Source organism: Xyrauchen texanus, chromosome 10, assembly GCF_025860055.1.
Source record: "Xyrauchen texanus isolate HMW12.3.18 chromosome 10, RBS_HiC_50CHRs, whole genome shotgun sequence".
In the NCBI taxonomy this organism is placed as follows: domain Eukaryota; kingdom Metazoa; phylum Chordata; class Actinopteri; order Cypriniformes; family Catostomidae; genus Xyrauchen; species Xyrauchen texanus.
This window is the reverse complement of record NC_068285.1, coordinates 10290460-10309466: the sequence shown is the minus strand read 5'-3', so window position 1 is coordinate 10309466 and position 19007 is coordinate 10290460. Positions and strand designations below refer to the sequence as shown.

Here is a 19007-nt window from a genome sequence, read left to right as displayed (position 1 = left end):
CATCATCTTCCTCCTCCTCTTGTCCTTCAAGGCAGCTTGAAGTAAGTTCGTGTTACTGAAGTAACCAATAACATCGATAAAAGTTTTATTCATGTAACGTTACAGTGTGCAACAGTTCTGGCTTTATTTTACAAATTTATTGTTTAACCACTTCAGCTCTGCAGGATATTTTGAATTTTTTAGAGAATTAGGCATATCTGAATTTAAAAGAGCGTCCTGCCCACATACATTGGAGTAAATGGATAGAAATTGTCTAATTTTACAGAAAACACTCTAAATTTCAACACAGTGGTGGAATATTGCATATATTTTATTGTATTTATTCACAATGTTTTGATAAACACATATAAAATATCATATTTTTATATATTTTTTAATAATTTTTTTATTGTCATTCACAAGTTTGCAATGCACTGATGTCATGTCATGATGTTATGTAGTTTGATTGTTTGCTCTTTTGCACAGTTATTATATTCAAGGACGTGTCAATGTAGACGGTGCAGATATCAAATCTAATGTTTCATTACGAATAATCAAGCTAAACTTTGACAGCATATGCTGTAAAATGTCGTCTTGCACTTGTTCTTCAGGTAAAAAAGAACAAACAAAAAATATAGCTGCAAGCAGCGATGGCGGGCCCAAGCCGGTAGCACCGCCACCCCCGTGCCTTTAGGGTCGCTGGTGGCACCGCCACCCCCGTGCCTTTAGGGTTGCTGTGCACGATGGGCAATAACATAACCTCGCTTTGACTGTCGAGAAGAAGATGTGTGCTGTAGAGCTTGCATCAGTGTGGGCTCTGCAAAAGTGCGCATGGAGGGCACATATCAACCACAAAGTATGCGTGAGCACCCTTCTGATACCTAAAATGAAAAATGAGACACCCTACAGTCTCATGGAGTTAATGGACACATGAAATAAGTACACAAGACTGAAAATTCATATGAAGTGTGCCATTTGGGACAGGGCCTATGACCGTGAAGCACAATAGTCACATCTATGAGATAATTCAAATGTAGAATAATTTTTAATGTCATAGGATGTCATAGGTCAATATCTTTTGCAGCACTTAAATGTGTTAATCCAGAAGGCCAGTATTTATCTGGAGGTCTTTGTACAGGTTTATTAATGTAATTATAATTTACGCTTATGTGTTCCTATGATATGCAATGGAAGTACATTTTTATGTTTAACATGGGTGTATTCATAATACATAGCATAACGATATAATATTTTAAGATTATTTATCATTATGTTAAGTACATCATTAAAGTTAAGATAGTAAATGTATTTATATATTTTGTAGTAGCTAATATAACAAGCAAGTACACTGCGGGAATTATGAATTATACCAATGGAGTCGTATGGATTGCTTTTATGCTGCCTTTATGTGCTTTCTGGAGCTTCAAAGATTAATTTGCAATGTGTTCCACATTCAAACTAAAATATCTGACTGTCTGTTGGTCGGAGCTAATGACTGTAAATTAGAAAGTTGTTCGGCTTGACGAGAACAATATACACGCCGAGTTTTGTAACTGTAGATAGAACTAACTAAGTTATAACACACTTCATGTGTCCTTTTTAGTCATAAATCAATTTCCTCGCCACGGCCAAACCGTTTGAGATATCAAAAATCCGTCCGGAATGTAGCATCCTCAATGTCTTGACTTCATGCCGACCAAGTTTGGTGGCGATTGGATTCATTCTCTAGGAGGAATATATATAATTCCAGAGCACGTGTTTCCAAACAACCCATAATAGCCGACTTCCTGTTGGGCTGGCGTAAAACTTAGAGCACGAAAGTTGTTCGGCCCGATGAGATCTACAAGTGTACCGAAGTTTCATATCATTACATGCAAGCATGTTTGATATACGGACAAGTGTTCGAATCCCATTCCAGGGGCGCTGTCGAGCCCCCTGCCACGCTCGGTACCATCTTCAGCCCGGCCCTGATGGCCGCGAGGTTCTGACCTGTGTGCAAAGTTTCAAGAGTTTTCGAGCATGTTAAGGGCCCCAAAACCTTGAAAAACAAAAATAAAGGCATTTTCACTCCTCAGCAAAATCAGCCCCCTCCCCACAGACACCGAGAGTCGTAGGGTCAGTGAGAGGGTGAGAGAAAATTCTCCAAAACATCCACATTCAAACCAAAATATCTGACTTTCTGTTGGTCTGAGCTAATGACTGTAAATTAGAAAGTTGTCCGGCTCGATGAGAACAATAGAATTACTGAGTTTTGTGACTGTGGGTCAAAGTATAAAACCAACCCCTCACTTTTGTCAAAAGGTGGCGCTTACTGAGCCCCTGCACCACGCCCGCTTCTGAAACTTTGCACATGTCTACTGGCTAATAAATGTGATGTGTCTGTCGAAGTTTCATGCAATTTCAAGAATGCTAAGAGTCTCAAAAGCATCAAAAAAGAATATTCGAGTTTGAAGCATTGCCGCGGCAACAGTATCCAAGATATCAATAATCCTTTCACATGTCTACATCTGCCGTGTATTTACATTACACACCAAAGGTTTTAAGTAAATCGGGTAAAAATAAGAGGGTGATTTCAAAGCATTTTGAAAGTGACACACTTCCTTCTGCCAGTTGGTGGCGCTATAACTTTGACTCACAATAGTCACATCCATGCGATCGGCCTCTTACAGCGAACACACTGCTGAAGTTTCATCGAGATCAATTAATGTATGCAGAAGTTATAACACACTTCCTGTTTCTCTTTTCGCGCCATCATTTCGTTTCCTCGCCACGGCCAAACCGTTTGAGATATCAAAAATCCACCGGCAATTTTTCATCCTCAATGTCTTGACTTCATGCTGACTGAGTTTCGTGGCGATTGGTGGAATTCTCTAGGAGGAGTATTTCAAATTCCATTGCATGCGTTTTCCAAACAACCCTAAATAGACGGTTTCCTGTTGGTCTGTGGTAAAAAGTAAAAGTATGAAGGATATATGAAACGATGAGATCTATATGTGTACCGTGTTTCATATTATTACATGCAAGCGTGTTTGATTTATGGACCAAGTTTTCGGACCCCGTTCCAGGGGGTGCCGTCGAGCCCCCCTGCCACGCCCCGGTACTAGCTTCAGCCCGTCCCTAATGGCCGCGGGTTCTGACCCGCGGCCATTATCAAAGTTTCCAGAGTTTTCGAGCACGTTAAGAGCCCCAAAAGTGCCCGAATAGTCGTAAGAAAAAATAAAATTCTAACGAAAACAATAGGGCCTTGCCTTTTCAAGGCTTGGGCCCTAAAAACAGCCCCTTAAGGATAGTTAAGACAATCCTTTTTTCTCTTCCTCTCCAGTTAATGTGCACAAAGTCAGCCATCATCATTATAAGGACTAGCAAACCAGTTTTACCCTAATTCAGCTGTATAATTTATATACATCATTCAGTGCCTACCTGGAAAAGTGACATTTGTCTTTGGTCCTGACAAGTAACGTTAGCATTAAAAGAAAGGAAGATTAGGCAAACATATTATTTATATTTTATATTTATATCTATACATGGTATCTTGAAATATAAAAAGTTTTTTAAACAATAAATTTGCAAAATAAAGCCAGAACTGTTGCACACTGTAACGTTACATGAATAAAACATTTATCGATGTTATTGGTTACTTCAGTAACACGAACTTACTTCAAGCTGCCTTGAAGGACAAGAGGAGGAGGATGATGATGCCGCTCCGTGTCTCTCCTGAGAGCTCATCTTTACAGTCTGATCGAAGACCAGGCACGTGCACACATAGACATCAAAAGGGGCTTGAGCACCTGCCCTTTTTATTCCTGGAGAGAAAGTGCCCTTTTTCTGGGGTGCCTTTTTTTTTTTTTTTTGAAAAATAATATATATTCCTGTTTGCGCACAGCTTCCTGTCAAACAAATATATTTATTGAGTAGTGTATCTAAATATCAGGTCAGGAGTTCTGAAGCGCTCCTCTCTCTCTGCGCGACAAGTCAAAAGAGAGCGCGCTGCATGTGAATGTCCTGACTGTGACTTACAGAAAGACGCGCGCCAGTATCATGCGCATGCACAGACCGCGCGCCAGAATACAGTTCCCTTTTGCGCTTGAAGGAACAATAACACACAATTATGCCAAAATGTCGTTTGTCAAGTATCTTCATAACATAAGAGCAGTCTTATGATGGACATAAAGAGTTGTGAGAGAATGAGGCGCGTGTGAGATCCGCGTCTCAGCAACGGCTGCTCTTAAAGGGCCAGCATCCAATAAAGCTTTCTGTCAGTAAAGTTAATCAAAGAACAAAGGGAACAGAGAAAATTACTCACTGCTCTTGACTAAAGACCTTGCGTAGCTTTAATAAGGATTAGTCTATATATAATTTATGCAGCGCAGACTGTCTGATAACTTTATTCAATTCTGTATATGTCCTACCTGTTAGACAGGAAGGGCACAGGTAAATATGACATTTATTATGGGTTTATGTGAGGATTGTTTGAAGTTCACTTAAATTAAAAGCTGTTTTATTTTTTGAAGCCTAATAAATGTTTTTTAAAAATTGAATACTAAGGAGACCATGGTTTCTGTGTGAACTGATTATTTTGTAGACATCTTTTGGAAATGAAACAATTGCGTGAGTTTGAGGAAGATAAAATTAATTAACTTTTTAAATACATTTTTTAAAAAGGAAGTCAGAGTTGTGTTAATATATATACTTTTTTGTTTAAAAAAGTAAAAAAATACGTAATTATGAGAAGTGCCCTTTTTTCACTTGAGCCCCTGCCCCTCAAAATGTCTGTGCACGTCCCTGTCGAAGACGATTATTAGACGATCGAAGGTCTCATATAATATTAAATTATATAATTATAGGTCAAATATTATTTACATATTGTTAGTAAGTAATACAACAAAGCACGACGTATTGCATAACTACAAATCACCGCGAGAGCTTTCAATATGCGCGCCACTGAGTGACGTCTGTACATCCGGGTCAGAGAGCACCTGTCCATCAAAAAGCTCACTATCCAATCAGAGTAGATCACTGTTAAGCCCACCCCACGAGAGGTTTGTCTCAAAACAGCAAACGAAAAACTGCGAAGCGTAAGCGAAATCTGTGGCAATGTATTCAGAATCCACGATTTGCGAAAACGAATCTTTGAAAAACATTAACAAAAAATGAAGCATATTTGAAGAGCCTGTTAAATTCGTTCATTTTTTTTCATTTTAATTGTGTTTTTCTTCTTTTGTTATGGAATATTTTTGATAGTTTCTGAAAAAGTTACGTTCAGTTTTATAAAGTTACGTTCAGTTTTATAACGTTACATTCATTATTATTGACACAATCGTAATTTCATACATTTCCATGTTTCTTTTGGGGAAATTGTGTTCAATATTTATCAGCATCATATTGAAACTCACATATGTCCCTTGAACCAGTTATTTGTCTGAAAGTTTGCTTTATGTTTGTTTATGTCAACAGGGTTCAAACGAGATTGTACGGGTGGTCTCTACGGGCAGAAGCTACCATGTGGGTTGCTTTGATGGGAAAAGCAACATTTGATCACTGTATATTCGACTCTGACTGAAAGAGCTCTATTTGAGAACTTTACAAAAGTTATTGTGCCGCTTGAAATAAGAGTAAATAGAATCAAAGCCCACAGAGAACTTGTAGAAATCTACATTCTGGAATTTTATTTAAATTTCAAACATAGTGTGATGTAAGAGGAAGGATATTTACTTATCCATATTCATATTTATTTATATAGTAATAGCATCTGAATCCAATCTTTTAATTTGTATTTTAATATATTGTATAAAATGAACTTTACAACAGCCCTATTTTACGTAAATGATGTTAAAATCCTCTTAAAGAAATGGGAGCAATCTTTCTTCCAAAGAAACAACAGGACACTAAATAAGGTGTGTTTTTGTCTTTATCTTGTGTTGTGTTGTGTTTTGATTATGTTGTATTTTGTTCTGCTTTGTTTCGGATATTTTGGGTAGCGGACAACAACTTTTTTAACATCAAGATACTTTGTTTGGTTAAAATGTAATTAAGGGGGAAAAAGTGTAAGTTTTAAACTGACTGTGTTTTGGATCAACTGGGGATCATGTTAACTGGGGATGTGAATAATTGCACTTGCATTTTCGGCAGATTTGTTCAATGTGAATTGTCAAGGAGCCAAGAAAAGGCGTTTTACACATCATAAATAATGTTGGTATCATTATTAAACCGATTAATTTCATCGATGTCTGTTCTAATGAATTTGACACAGTTTTAGAGTGTTAAGCTAAAAGCTGCACTTCAGTGTTACACTACAAGCTACATGCCAAAAAGTAGCTTGCTACATTCAAGCTACTTCATATTTTTCTTCAACCGCAGATGCACGGAGCATACTGTTATAGACAAAGCACCTAAAAGACATAATCACATGATGTTTATTAAAGCCATGGTACAGTATATTACAGTATGGTGCAATACAAGTATACAGTATGGTGCAATAAGTACCGGTTTGTGCACGTAAAAAAACATGTAAATGAATATTTATGCTACTTATACAACATATCAGCATTTTATCAGCATTTTGGAAAGAAATAAACAAGCTTGGCCCAAAGAGAAATAAATTAATTCCATTTCAAATAGTCACGGAAAGTGGGGGTCAGTATTCGAGATAGATAAAATATTGGATAGATGGGAGAAAGATTATAGAGATTTGTACACTTGTTCTACCTCTAACCAGTTCAATGATACATTTCTAGCTGAGATATGTAAATTGAAAAATTTAATTGAAGTTGGATCTGTTATGTTGGTAACACCCTATCTTAGTAGTGTGTTAGACAATGATATTTCCTTAGAAGAAGTTCAGAAGGTAATTGATAGAACCAAACCTTATAAAGCTGTTGGTGTGGATGAACTTTCTAATGAGGTTCTTAAATGCCCCAAGCTGTTAAATACTCTCCACATGTTATTCCAATATTGTTTTAAGAGTGGGACTGTTCCCTCGGTGTGGTATAGTTCGATCATTAAGCCTATTCCAAAGACCACACAGGCTGACCCAAGAGTACCTTTGAATTATAGAGGAATAAGTTTGCTAAGTACAGCATGTAAAGTGTTTTCTGGTATTCTTAACAACCGACTAAGTGAATATATTGAAACTAATGGAATTTTGGTGGATGAACAGAATGGGTTTAGAAAACACAGAGCATGTATTGATCATATTTATGTTTTATCATCTGTCATTAGAGCAAGGTTGCAGGAAAATAAAAGTACTTTTGTTTGTTTTGTTGACTTTAAAAAAGCTTTTGATTGGGTAAATAGAGATTTGTTGAAATATAAGTTACTTTCTATTGGTATTACAGGTCACCTGTATAATTCCATCAGAGCTCTGTACAAGGCTCCAGTGGCCTGTGTACAGATTAATGGCATGAGGACAGGATGGTTTCCTACTCCATTTGGGGTTAAGCAGGGAGATGTTCTTTCACCCACTCTTTTGCGCTTTTTGTGAATGATCTGGCTCAAGAGATAAAGTTAGCAAATTTGGGTATAGACATTGATGGTTTTAACCTCAGCATTTTATTATATGCAGATGATATTGTTGTTTGCGCTGATGAAGAAACTAAACTACAAAGAATGTTGGGTATTATGAAGGATTGGTGTAATAAGTGGAGACTTTCTATAAATGGGGATAAAACACAAGTTGTCCATTTTAGGAAACCATCTGTGTTACGCAGTGAATTTGAGTTCCTTTTGGACAAACACAGCTTATGTATTCCAGAACTTATAAATATCTTGGTTTTCTTTTTCATGAAAATATGACATTCTCAGAAGGGAGAAGGGTTTTGTCTGAGTCTGCAGGGAGGGCCCTGGGAGCCGTTATTAATAGGATGAAGCTTTGCCCAGAAATAGGTTATGCATCATTTACCCAGCTGTTTGACAGTATGGTGGGATCTATTTTGTTTTATGCAGCTGGGGTCTGGGGCTTCGAAGATGCTCCTGAATGTACTAGATTGCAGAGCAGGGCCATTAGGTGTTTCCTTGGAGTGCACAGGTTCACTACTACAGTTGCGCTAGAGGGAGATATGGGCTGGGAGCCTTGTATGGTGAAACAAAAGGTGGAGTTAATAAGATTATGGAATCGTTTTATAAGATTACCTGAAGATAGACTTACTCGGAAAGTTTTTGATTGGGATAAAGCTCACAATTATCCTTGGTCAATGGAGGTCCTTGGAATACTCTCATCAGTAAAAGTACAGTATATATTTAAAAATACTTTACAATGTGATATATCTCAGGTCAGGCAGTTTTTGTTTAATTCTTACAAAGAGCAATGGCAATGGCAGGTGTTAAATAAGCCCAAATTGAGAAGTTATGTTCACTTTAAAAATGAATACTCCACAGAGCCTTATGTCAAATGCTGGTTAACTAGATTACAGAGGTCGTTGTGTGCCCAGCTTAGAGCTGGGGTGTTGCCCTTGCAGATTGAGGTGGGGCGCTATAAAGGTGTCCCAGAAGAGGATAGATTATGTGTTTTGTGTGATTTAATGGTTGTTGAGGATGAATGGCATTTTTAGTTTTTTTGTCCTTTTATATCATGAGTTAAGAATGGGTTTGTTTGAGAGAATTCAACATAATAAGCCTGATTTGTTTTGGATGATGGAGGGGGATATGTTGAATTGGCTCTTTGAAAATGAAATTTATAGGTTAGCTAGATATGTGGAAAAGGCTTGGAAACTTAGGCAAAGGAATTTATATCCTGACCTAAATTGACGGTGTCTTGTTTTGTTTTGTTTGTTTATATTGTGAAAATGATGGTGATGTATTTTTTATGATGGTCGTCTTCCTATGTGCTTTGTATGATGGTCATTTCTGTGTAATATGTTTGTTTTATGTCATTAGTGTCTTTTATGCCTAAGGGCAGGGCATGTAAGTGCAAGACACTTTAATAATAAATAAAATATAAAATATAAATAAATATACAAACCTGTGTGTTCAACATTTCAAGTCACAATTTTAACATTTTCTTTTTTTGACATTTACTACATCCACAAACCCATTCCCATTTAAACTTAATTTAATTGGCACATTTCTTTATAAAAACTCTGCGTACAAATAGTTTACTATTCATCTTATTCATCTATATAATACAGAAATAAAGCAGCTAGACACAGAATCAGAGGCAAAACTTCTTGTGTGTGTGAGTGTGAGAAAGAGAGAGAGACCAAATATTGGCAATAACAATGTGATTTCTGATGGTATCAGATGGTAATACCATGGTACTTTGATATACAATTACCATATTTATGTACTATTCAGTGAGTATTGACGCTGACTATCACCCCTGGAGTCACGAGTTCGAATCCAGGGTGTGCTGAGTGACTCCAGCCAGGTCTCCTAAGCAACCAAATTGGCCCGGTTGATAGGGAGGGTAGAGTCACATGGGGAAACCTCCTCGTGGTTCTCGCTCTCAATGGGGCGTGTGGTGAGTTGTGTGTGGATCGCGGAGAGTAGCATGAGCCTCCACATACTGGGAGTGTATGTGGTGGCTCATGCTACGGTGTCATGCGCGACGAGTCACATGATAAGATGCGCGGATTGACGTGGAGTCAACTGAGACTTGTCCTCTGCCACCCAGATTGAGGGGAGTAACCGTGTCACCACGAGGACTTAAGTAGTGGGAATTTGGCAAATTGGGAGTAAAGGGATAAATAAATAAAAATACAATTTCGTCCAAAAATGCATCCAAAATACATGGTAATGTCACGGTACTTTTTGTGTTTTCATGTCGGCTAATACGTGTTTTGATTCTCTTTTGGTTGGAGAATGTCTTTACCTGCAGAAGCTGCAAACATGTCAAACTTTATAAAGACCTTCTTCGTCGCTGACAAGTGTAGGACGACTTGCAGGTTTAGTTTTCATTGATTGTAGATACACAGCAACCAGTGCTATCGTTATAAAATATACCATGAGCTTATTGGCAAGTGAGAGCATGCACAAATGATTCAGCAGCACGCACAAATGATTCAGCAGCGCACACAAATGATTCAGCAGCACGCACAAATGATTCAGCAGCGCACACAAATGATTCAGCAGCACGCACAAATGATTCAGCAGCGCACACAAATGATTCAGCAGCACGCACAAATGATTCAGCAGCGCACACAAATGATTCAGCAGCGTTCACAAATGATTCAGCAGCACGAACAAATGATTCAGCAGCACGCACAAATGATTCAGCAGCACGCACAAATGATTCAGCAGCACGCACAAATGATTCAGCAGCGCGCACAAATGATTCAGCAGCGTTCACAAATGATTCAGCAGCACGCACAAATGATTCAGCAGCGCGCACAAATGATTCAGCAGCACGCACAAATGATTCAGCAGCACGCACAAATGATTCAGCAGCACGCACAAATGATTCAGCAGCACGCACAAATGATTCAGCAGCACGCACAAATGATTCAGCAGCACGCACACAAGCTTTCTGAGGCATTCAGATTGAATCAGACTGCTTTCCTATCACATGTGACCAATTCATTTTAAAGAACCGACTCGGATGAGCGATTAATTTGTGATAGGACAACTTTAGTTCTGATAGTAAACACCGGGTACAAGGCATGTATGTTGCTACCTAGTCAAAAATATAGCTGCTCTACTGAAAAGCTACTTGATTTAAAAATGAGCGAAGCTACCGCCTGTAAATGTAGTTAAGCTAATAGCGTCGCTATTTGTAGCGAATCTACTGCCCATCACTGTTGGTCAGAGCAGTAAATGTCATATATTCAGTACTTTATAATGAATAATGGCTTGATGAACTAATAGTTTCAGTAACGTTCAGCGACAAAGTGAATAACTAATTATGAGTGGGACACTGGTCCACTGTTCAGTCAAACTGGCAGTAAACATAGCGACCCGGGTTCAAATCAGTATCAATTAGGACAAATGACATTACAGGCTGTTTAAAACTGTCAAACAATTTTAAGATTTAAGATTTTGCCTAACAAACAAAATCATCATGTTTCTGAAGAACTTCCTCATGCTTTCTCAGAGTACCATTTGTTCTTACCCAATGGTCAATTTGGCCTTTATACTTGCTCTCCACCAATAATATTGCACTGTTCTGAAAGATCATCTTTTACATTTACATTTATGGATTTGGCAGACGCTTTTACCCAAAGTGACTTACAGTGGCATTATTACAGGGACAATCCCCCCCGGAGCAACCTGGAGTTAAGTGCCTTGCTCAAGGACACAATGATGGTGGCTGTGGGGATCGAACCAGCAACCTTCTGATTATCAGTTATGTGCTTTAGCCACTACGCCACCACCACTTCATCTTTTGGCAGCATCATGGGTAGCGAAACATATGACACTGTCATGTACAGAACCTTTGAAAAGTAAAAGATGCTTTTATAACCAGGTACTCACAGGATTTATAGACCAACAGACCTTCTATGTGAACAGTATAGGATTATTGTTGACACATAGAAGCCTTTGATGCTTTAGTGTTGCAAATAAAAGACTTCCACATGTGATTTACTACTCTGACAAATGTAATTGTCATTTCCCGTTCAAACCAGAGAGTTAAAGTCAATACCTGGGTGATGGAGCCCTCTGCTGGTGAGAGGAGTGACTCATAACAATAAGTGTTATACGTATGTTGTTAATGTTTGTTGAATTATATAATGAAAAACGTCATTGTTTTAAATCATTATTAATGCACATAAATATATTTTCTTTGAAGGATGGCATTGATAAAGCTCCAGAGGAGATGAGATGTAAGTTATATATGCATTATAGAGGGTAATAAATTACCATTTGAAAACATCTGTGTGCAATGAAAGTGCTTTATGTTATTTATATGAATTACTTTGCTTATTTACTGCTGTTTGCTAAGGCAAACATAAAAGCTGTTACTATTGCTCATTCTTAATGTAACGCTGATGAATGTCTGTGTCGGAGTGGCAGAGCTTGCAGAATAACTTCACGTGTGGCGAGCTGCTTGTGGTGGTGACCACTGTGACTTTCAGAATGGGGTTGGACAAATCAGACATGCACAGGATCATACACTACAACATGCCCAAGAGGTTTGAGAGATATGTTTTGGTTTTTGAGTCCATGTAGTCCAGCACAAACATACGGCCGTATTATCTTCTAAGTGATCCTTCAATTCTGTTTCAAAAGCATCCCAGGATGCACCTCTTGAAATTGTTTGAGAGAAAGTCTAGAGTGGAAACTTTCAAGATTAAATAGTTTTAACATTTCAGGTTCACTACTTAATTCCCACTGTGTAATATTTATAGTTGTGCATACGAGTATGTGTGTCCTGCTTGTTTCACATAATAAGAAGATGAGAAATTTGATTTGATTTCTTTATTTAAATATCTTGTATCAAAATCTTGAAACAGAAAATGTTTATATTAGACTACAACCCCAACCATCTACATTCATGATGTACATAAAAAACAACACAAGCATGTTAACAGTGTTTGGTCTCAATGTAAAAACATACATCACAAAAATACAGTGTAAAACTATTTTAAGACATATGCATCAAATATAAATAGATTTGTAATATTATGTTAATATAATAATGCTGCTGGAAAAGTAAAACTTAATAATACAAATACTTTTGTGTCCGTGTGGTTTAAGAAATGTCCCTGAAGCTTGTGCACAGCATATTACTTCAGAAGTAAAAGTAATCAAGTACCAAGAATGGAAATCATCAGGGGAAGACTTTTTTCATTTGAAGCATTTTCCATTTGTTATTTTAGCAAAGAAAAACCTCCCTTTAACTATGCCGTTTCCCTTCTTGCCCGCCTCCATTAACGTGAGCAGCACAATCTTTTGCTTTCATGTGCTCTACTTCACATGTATACCAGCATAAAACTTCAGTTCATAATACAGCATAAACAATGACATCATAGAAAGTGCATAGGAAAGAGAGATTAAAGGAATATTCCGGGTTCAATACAAGTTAAGCTCAAGCGACAGAATCTCTGGCATAATGCTTATTACCACTAAGATGAATTTCGACTCGTCCCTCCTTTTTTTAAAAAAAGCTAAATCTGGGTAACAGTGAGGCACTTACAATGGAGGTGAATGGGGCCAGTTTTTTAAGGGTTTAAAAAGGCAGAAATATGAATCTTGTAAACTTAACTTGAATTGAACCTGAAATATTATTTTAAAGTGCATAGAGCAGATTATTAATAGGCAACAAAAAAACTATCTTTTGTCTGTATCACCAGTGCACGACTCTACTCAAGTTGATCATGACGGTGAAGGGCAGACGAATTCTTCAAGTCAACTCCTACGATGTGTTTCTTTGGGTGATGTTTCTTCAAAGGCCATTTACTGTACCTGAGGAAAAAAAGTTGTATCAAATATTGAAGAAACTCTCAATTGTGAGATTAAAGACTTCTGAAGCATTTAAAGTGCCATATGAATAACGGGGAATTATTAGCCGTCTACAGTAGTGGCTTCTGTTCTGCTCGCATAAATATTACTGGCTCAATTCTACATACATGCAGGTGTGACCAAAATCCTTATAAAATCATCAAAAGCACAGTCAAGTCTACACACTGTCCCTGCATACAACGATAAATGGAAAATGACTGCTCGATGTCCCGCTTATTACACAAATACTTGCCAAATATATAAATAAATGGACATTAAATAAATTATTTCTTCATCTCACTTGTAGAGATAGCAGAGTGATACGAGAATTAAAAAAACAATAATGATCACAATACCCGGATGACCGGTAAAATATCACTTTGTGATTATTCAGAAATATCAGAACCCTGGATTGACCATTTAGAGACGAGTAAACTAGAAAGCCATGTAAAAATAAATAGAGATAATAATAATTTTAAATCATTGAACTTACCACTTCACCTTTGTCTTCTTATATAAACTACCACAAGACCGACAACTGCAACTACAACTGCAACTACAAATACAACTGCAACCGCTGCTGCTATTGAATGACGTGATCTAGATTCTTCACTGCAGTTGTTGCATTTTCCATCTGCAGGACAAACAAATGCACACATTACAAATGCAATATGGCATACCAAATACAAAGCAAATGCCTTTAAGTTGCTTTAGATATGTATAGTAACATGCAACAACTAAAAATGAACTTTATGTTTTGCAGTAATCTGACTGAGTTGCCATTAGTTTTGGAGGTCAACAATTGTGCAAATAGTAACTTAAGACTGAAAATATGGTCATATTTACCCCATTCTTTGGAAACTGGCTGTGTCAGACTGCTGTGAACGACATGACACTCATAACCATCTTTATCATGTCTGTTGATCTCCACACTGATTCTCAGCTGAAAGGTTTCATCATCGTTTGGTCTGATTTCAGATGAGTTTGAAAGTTCAGAATGACCACCGAGTAATGTCACGTTCATCTTCACATCTCGGGGGTAGAAACCGGTGGCCATGCAGGTCAGAATCAGCTTACTTTTGTCATAAGGAGCTTCAAACGCAAACATGTTAATATCCGGATAAACTGTGAATAAAAAAAAAAAACAATAAATCAAATTAACAAATGTTTTAAAAAGGCTAGAAGTAGCTTCTATTATTAAAAAAAGGCCTAAACTGTCAACACATTATAGAACTTATAAAGTTTTGTCTTCAAACTGAAGTTTAACCGATGTGTCATTTTAATGACAAATAAGAGTCTGTGATGAATAAACATCAACTCTTTTCCCAACTCCTCCAGTACAGATGAACAGACACCATTAAATAAATAGAATTACTTGTAGGAATGGTTCACCCCAAAATAAAAAGTTGTTAGGATTTACCCACATGTCTGTTGAAATCAGTATGATTTTCTTTCCTCTGTGAAACACAAAATGTCTTAAAGTAGAATGTCCAAGTTGCTCTTTTCCATATAATAAAAGTGAACAGTGACCACAGTTGTCAAGCATGAGTCATATGGACTACCATTATGGTGCTTTTAGGTTGCTTAGGGACAGCCCCTGGACACCATCCACTTTTATTATATGGAGGAGAGCAGCTTAGATCTCCTTTGGTGTTCTACATTATGACATCATAGAGCTTTAGAACGACAAGATACTGAATATGAATGAATTTGTATTTTTTGGGTGAACTATCCCTTTAGGATCTGATTCGACTGACACATACTCTTTATTGAAGAACTCAATGTGGATATCCAGTCCATGCAGATCTTGAGGTATGTTTTGAGGTCCTGATTCCGTACTTTTTGACCATCCCACCTCATTTTAGTTGCTTTGGCTTGAGGACTTTTATCAGTCCACTGCATGGTGTCAAAATTAAAGGCAATGAAATCCTCTCCATCATACTGATACTCATCAAAGACCTTCAGTGTCTTCACTGTTCCATCAGGATGTCTCTCCACCTCACAGCCAAATCTCCTCTGTAGTACATGGAGCTCTACAATCACAGTGCAAGTACTGATTAGAAGTTACCACAGTTTAAAATGAAGTTAATAAGCAACATTCCTGAAAACTATATAACTACACCCAACAGACTGACCAGGACATCTGGAGCTTGTGCAGTTTGACAGAATATTCATCAGATTTAGAAACCAGTGTTTAGACTCCGGTGGTCCTCTGGGAGCATCTCTCCAGAAATCTGGGAGTGCACTCTCTCTTTTCCACTCTTGTTCTTTATTACTGTAGCGAGAGATCCTTCTGTCATTAAGCAGACCCACAGCACTGAACACAGGACCAGGGAGAGATTCAGGCTGGTAAGCGGTGTACACATAGTGAAGATGGTGTCTCTCTGAAGAAAAATAAGAAATGCAAGACAAGACAAAAACTCTTTATATGCTACTGACAGGTCAAAATACTCGCAATAACACCTACTCATCTACCGTATGTGCAAACGTAATTACTGATATCAAGAATTCACATTTTAACTGGTAAAAAAAAAAAAAATAAATAAATAAATAAATAAATAAATATATATATATATATATATATATATATACACACACTCACCTAAAGGATTATTAGGAACACCATACTAATACTGTGTTTGACCCCTTTCGCCTTCAGAACTGCCTTAATTCTACGTGGCATTGATTCAACAAGGTGCTGAAAGCATTCTTTAGAAATGTTGGCCCATATTGATAGGATAGCATCTTGCAGTTGATGGAGATTTGTGGGATGCACATCCAGGGCACGAAGCTCCCGTTCCACCACATCCCAAAGATGCTCTATTGGGTTGAGATCTGGTGACTGTGGGGGCCATTTTAGTACAGTGAACTCATTGTCATGTTCAAGAAACCAATTTGAAATGATTCGAGCTTTGTGACATGGTGCATTATCCTGCTGGAAGTAGCCATCAGAGGATGGGTACATGGTGGCCATAAAGGGATGGACATGGTCAGAAACAATGCTCAGGTAGGCCGTGGCATTTAAACGATGCCCAATTGGCACTAAGGGGCCTAAAGTGTGCCAAGAAAACATCCCCACACCATTACACCACCACCACCAGCCTGCACAGTGGTAACAAGGCATGATGGATCCATGTTCTCATTCTGTTTACGCCAAATTCTGACTCTACCATCTGAATGTCTCAACAGAAATCGAGACTCATCAGACCAGGCAACATTTTTCCAGTCTTCAACTGTCCAATTTTGGTGAGCTCTTGCAAATTGTAGCCTCTTTTTCCTATTTGTAGTGGAGATGAGTGGTACCCGGTGGGGTCTTCTGCTGTTGTAGCCCATCCACCTCAAGGTTGTGCGTGTTGTGGCTTCACAAATGCTTTGCTGCATACCTCGGTTGTAACGAGTGGTTATTTCAGGCAAAGTTGCTCTTCTATCAGCTTGAATCAGTCGGCCCATTCTCCTCTGACCTCTAGCATCAACAAGGCATTTTCAGCCCACAGGACTGCCGCATACTGGATGTTTTTCCCTTTTCACACCATTCTTTGTAAACCCTAGACATGGTTGTGCGTGAAAATCCCAGTAACTGAGCAGATTGTGAAATACTCAGACCGGCCCGCCTGGCACCAACAACCATGCCACGCTCAAAATTGCTTAAATCACCTTTCTTTCCCATTCTGACATTCAGTTTGGAGTTCAGGAGATTGTCTTGACCAGGACCACACCCCTAAATGCATTGAAGCAACTGCCATGTGATTGGTTGATTAGATAATCGCATTAATGAGAAATTGAACAGGTGTTCCTAATAATCCTTTAGGTGAGTGTTTATATATATATATATATATATATATATATATAAAAAATCCATATTTTTAATAGATGTTGACCGATAGTGGATTTTGCTGATACCAATAATTATGGTGGTGGAAATGTCCCATCACCGATTAATTGTCCGATAGTTTTATTTTATACATTTCTAGAAACATTTATAAAAATCCCAAAAGCAGGTTTGTGCGCAACCAAAATACCAATAATACACAGAAAAATTAAGATTTGGTGCATAACGTGGGAATTTAAACTATAAACAAGCCAAAAACACACCAGAAAACTATTTTGAAATAATAGAGACTTTGCTCTGTTATAATGCTCAGTATGCATATATTTTCACCAGGTGAAGAGTTTTGACTTCACCTCCTCCTGACGTTCCTGAAAGGAAGTCTGCAGGTGCCTCCGCAACTACTTCACTCAGAGAAGCTGTCAATCACAGCTGTCAATCATGTCGTCACACCCCCTTTTTATAGCATCAATTAACTAATTAAAACCTCATCTATTAGAAACTGCTGCCCTCGTATTTTTTGAATGCAACATAATGAATACATTCTGAGTAGATTTAAGCTCCTTTATTTTCAGTCCAACAGAAGTTAAAATCTCCTATGTTATCAAAGATATTCTTTTTTACCATGAAAACTCTGATTACTCCATCCTGTCGGGGGCCTGGGTAGCTCAGCGTGTAAAGACGCTGACTACCACACCTGGAGTCGCGAGTTCGAACCCAGGGTATGCTGAGTGACTCCAGTCAGGTCTGCTAAGCAAAAATTTGGCCCGGTTGCTAGGGAGGGTAGCGTCACATGGGGTAACCACCTCCTGGTAGCTATAATGTGGTTCTTGCTCTCTATGGGCACGTGGCGAGTTGTGCATTGAAGTCGGATAATAGCGTGAGGTCTTCACAGTAACGCGCTCAACAAGCCACGTGATAAGATGCACGGAGTCACTACGCCACCAAGAGGACTTAAGACGGCACTGGGAATTCCAAATTGGAGAGAAAATGGGAGAAAATCAAAGTAATCTAAAAAAATCTCCAATGTGTTTTCCACCATTTCTTCTGGAATTGTAATTTCGTCCCTCAGTCTTATACACAACAATAACAATTCCAGATTCTTTAATGCTTTTTAAAAATATATTTAAAGATGTCATATAACTCTAATATCATGCTTTTCTAATGTATATCCTTGTGTTTGTCCTTTTTGTTCTTGTGTTATTACATTATACTTTACAAATGATTGTAAATTCCCTGTTCATGTATGTAAATGTTTTGTAATAATAAAATAAATAATTAATTAAAACCAAACTGATCAGAAAAATTAACATTTTTAACATACATCACCACTCAAATTCGTGATGGCGGAAAAATATCTTACAAGCAATAATCAATTATTTTAGAAAAATAGTCACTAAAATTCACCAAAATGATATGAGTGAGTGGACATCTATGCATTTATGCACATAACTATTTCTTGTAGTCAAAAACATATTTTTGTTGCAGTGTATAATGGGGCGAAGACTTCCTCTCTCTCTCCTTTCTGTTCACTTCAATCCATCTTTACCTCACAAAAACAATCTCTCGCTTATTAATAAAGCTGCGTATTATCAATTTTCTTCACGATAAGAAATGCACAGTGACATATATTATGATTCAATAAGTCGTGAGACATCGCGTTATAATCTAGCTGCATTAAGTGTGACAGCGTCCATGTGACAGTGTTTGCATCAGCCGGTGCAGTCTCAATCTCTCCCCCTTGAACAGAGTTAAATGCTGGACAAAACAGCGCAAGCGCATAAACACAGAATTACAACATCGTGAGCACCTTGACCGACCTTGACACAGC

General features: G+C 37.9%; 2 protein-coding genes across 16 annotated transcripts in view; one reads left to right on the top strand and one right to left on the bottom strand.

The window, feature by feature from the left end:
- Nucleotides 1–19007, top strand: part of limd1b (LIM domains containing 1b) — a 129044-nt gene that overhangs the window by 74449 nt on the left and 35588 nt on the right. For 3 of the 14 annotated variants that reach the window (XM_052135384.1, XM_052135381.1, XM_052135382.1), the window contains exon 9: nt 11923–11940. The exons of 6 other annotated variants lie outside the window; for them this stretch is intronic. In XM_052135384.1, coding sequence (XP_051991344.1) covers nt 11923–11924 — 2 coding nt within the window. In that variant the 3' untranslated portion in view covers nt 11925–11940. Of the gene's footprint in view, nt 1–5433; nt 5482–11698; nt 11733–11922; nt 11941–19007 lie in introns of those variants that run through there. 5 more of the 14 variants (XM_052135375.1, XM_052135391.1, XM_052135383.1 and 2 more) reach the window with 5 other exon arrangements.
- The window catches only part of LOC127650156 (zinc-alpha-2-glycoprotein-like), an 88796-nt gene that overhangs the window by 63200 nt on the left and 6589 nt on the right, over nt 1–19007 (bottom strand). The window contains exons 2-6 of one of the 2 annotated variants that reach the window (XM_052135371.1): nt 15486–15734; nt 15114–15383; nt 14197–14475; nt 13844–13984; nt 12392–13314 (exon numbers count right to left, since the gene is read on the bottom strand). In XM_052135371.1, coding sequence (XP_051991331.1) covers nt 13848–13984; nt 14197–14475; nt 15114–15383; nt 15486–15734 — 935 coding nt within the window. In that variant the 3' untranslated portion in view covers nt 12392–13314; nt 13844–13847. Of the gene's footprint in view, nt 1–12391; nt 13315–13843; nt 13985–14196; nt 14476–15113; nt 15384–15485; nt 15735–19007 lie in introns of those variants that run through there. The other variant, XM_052135370.1, reaches the window with a different exon arrangement.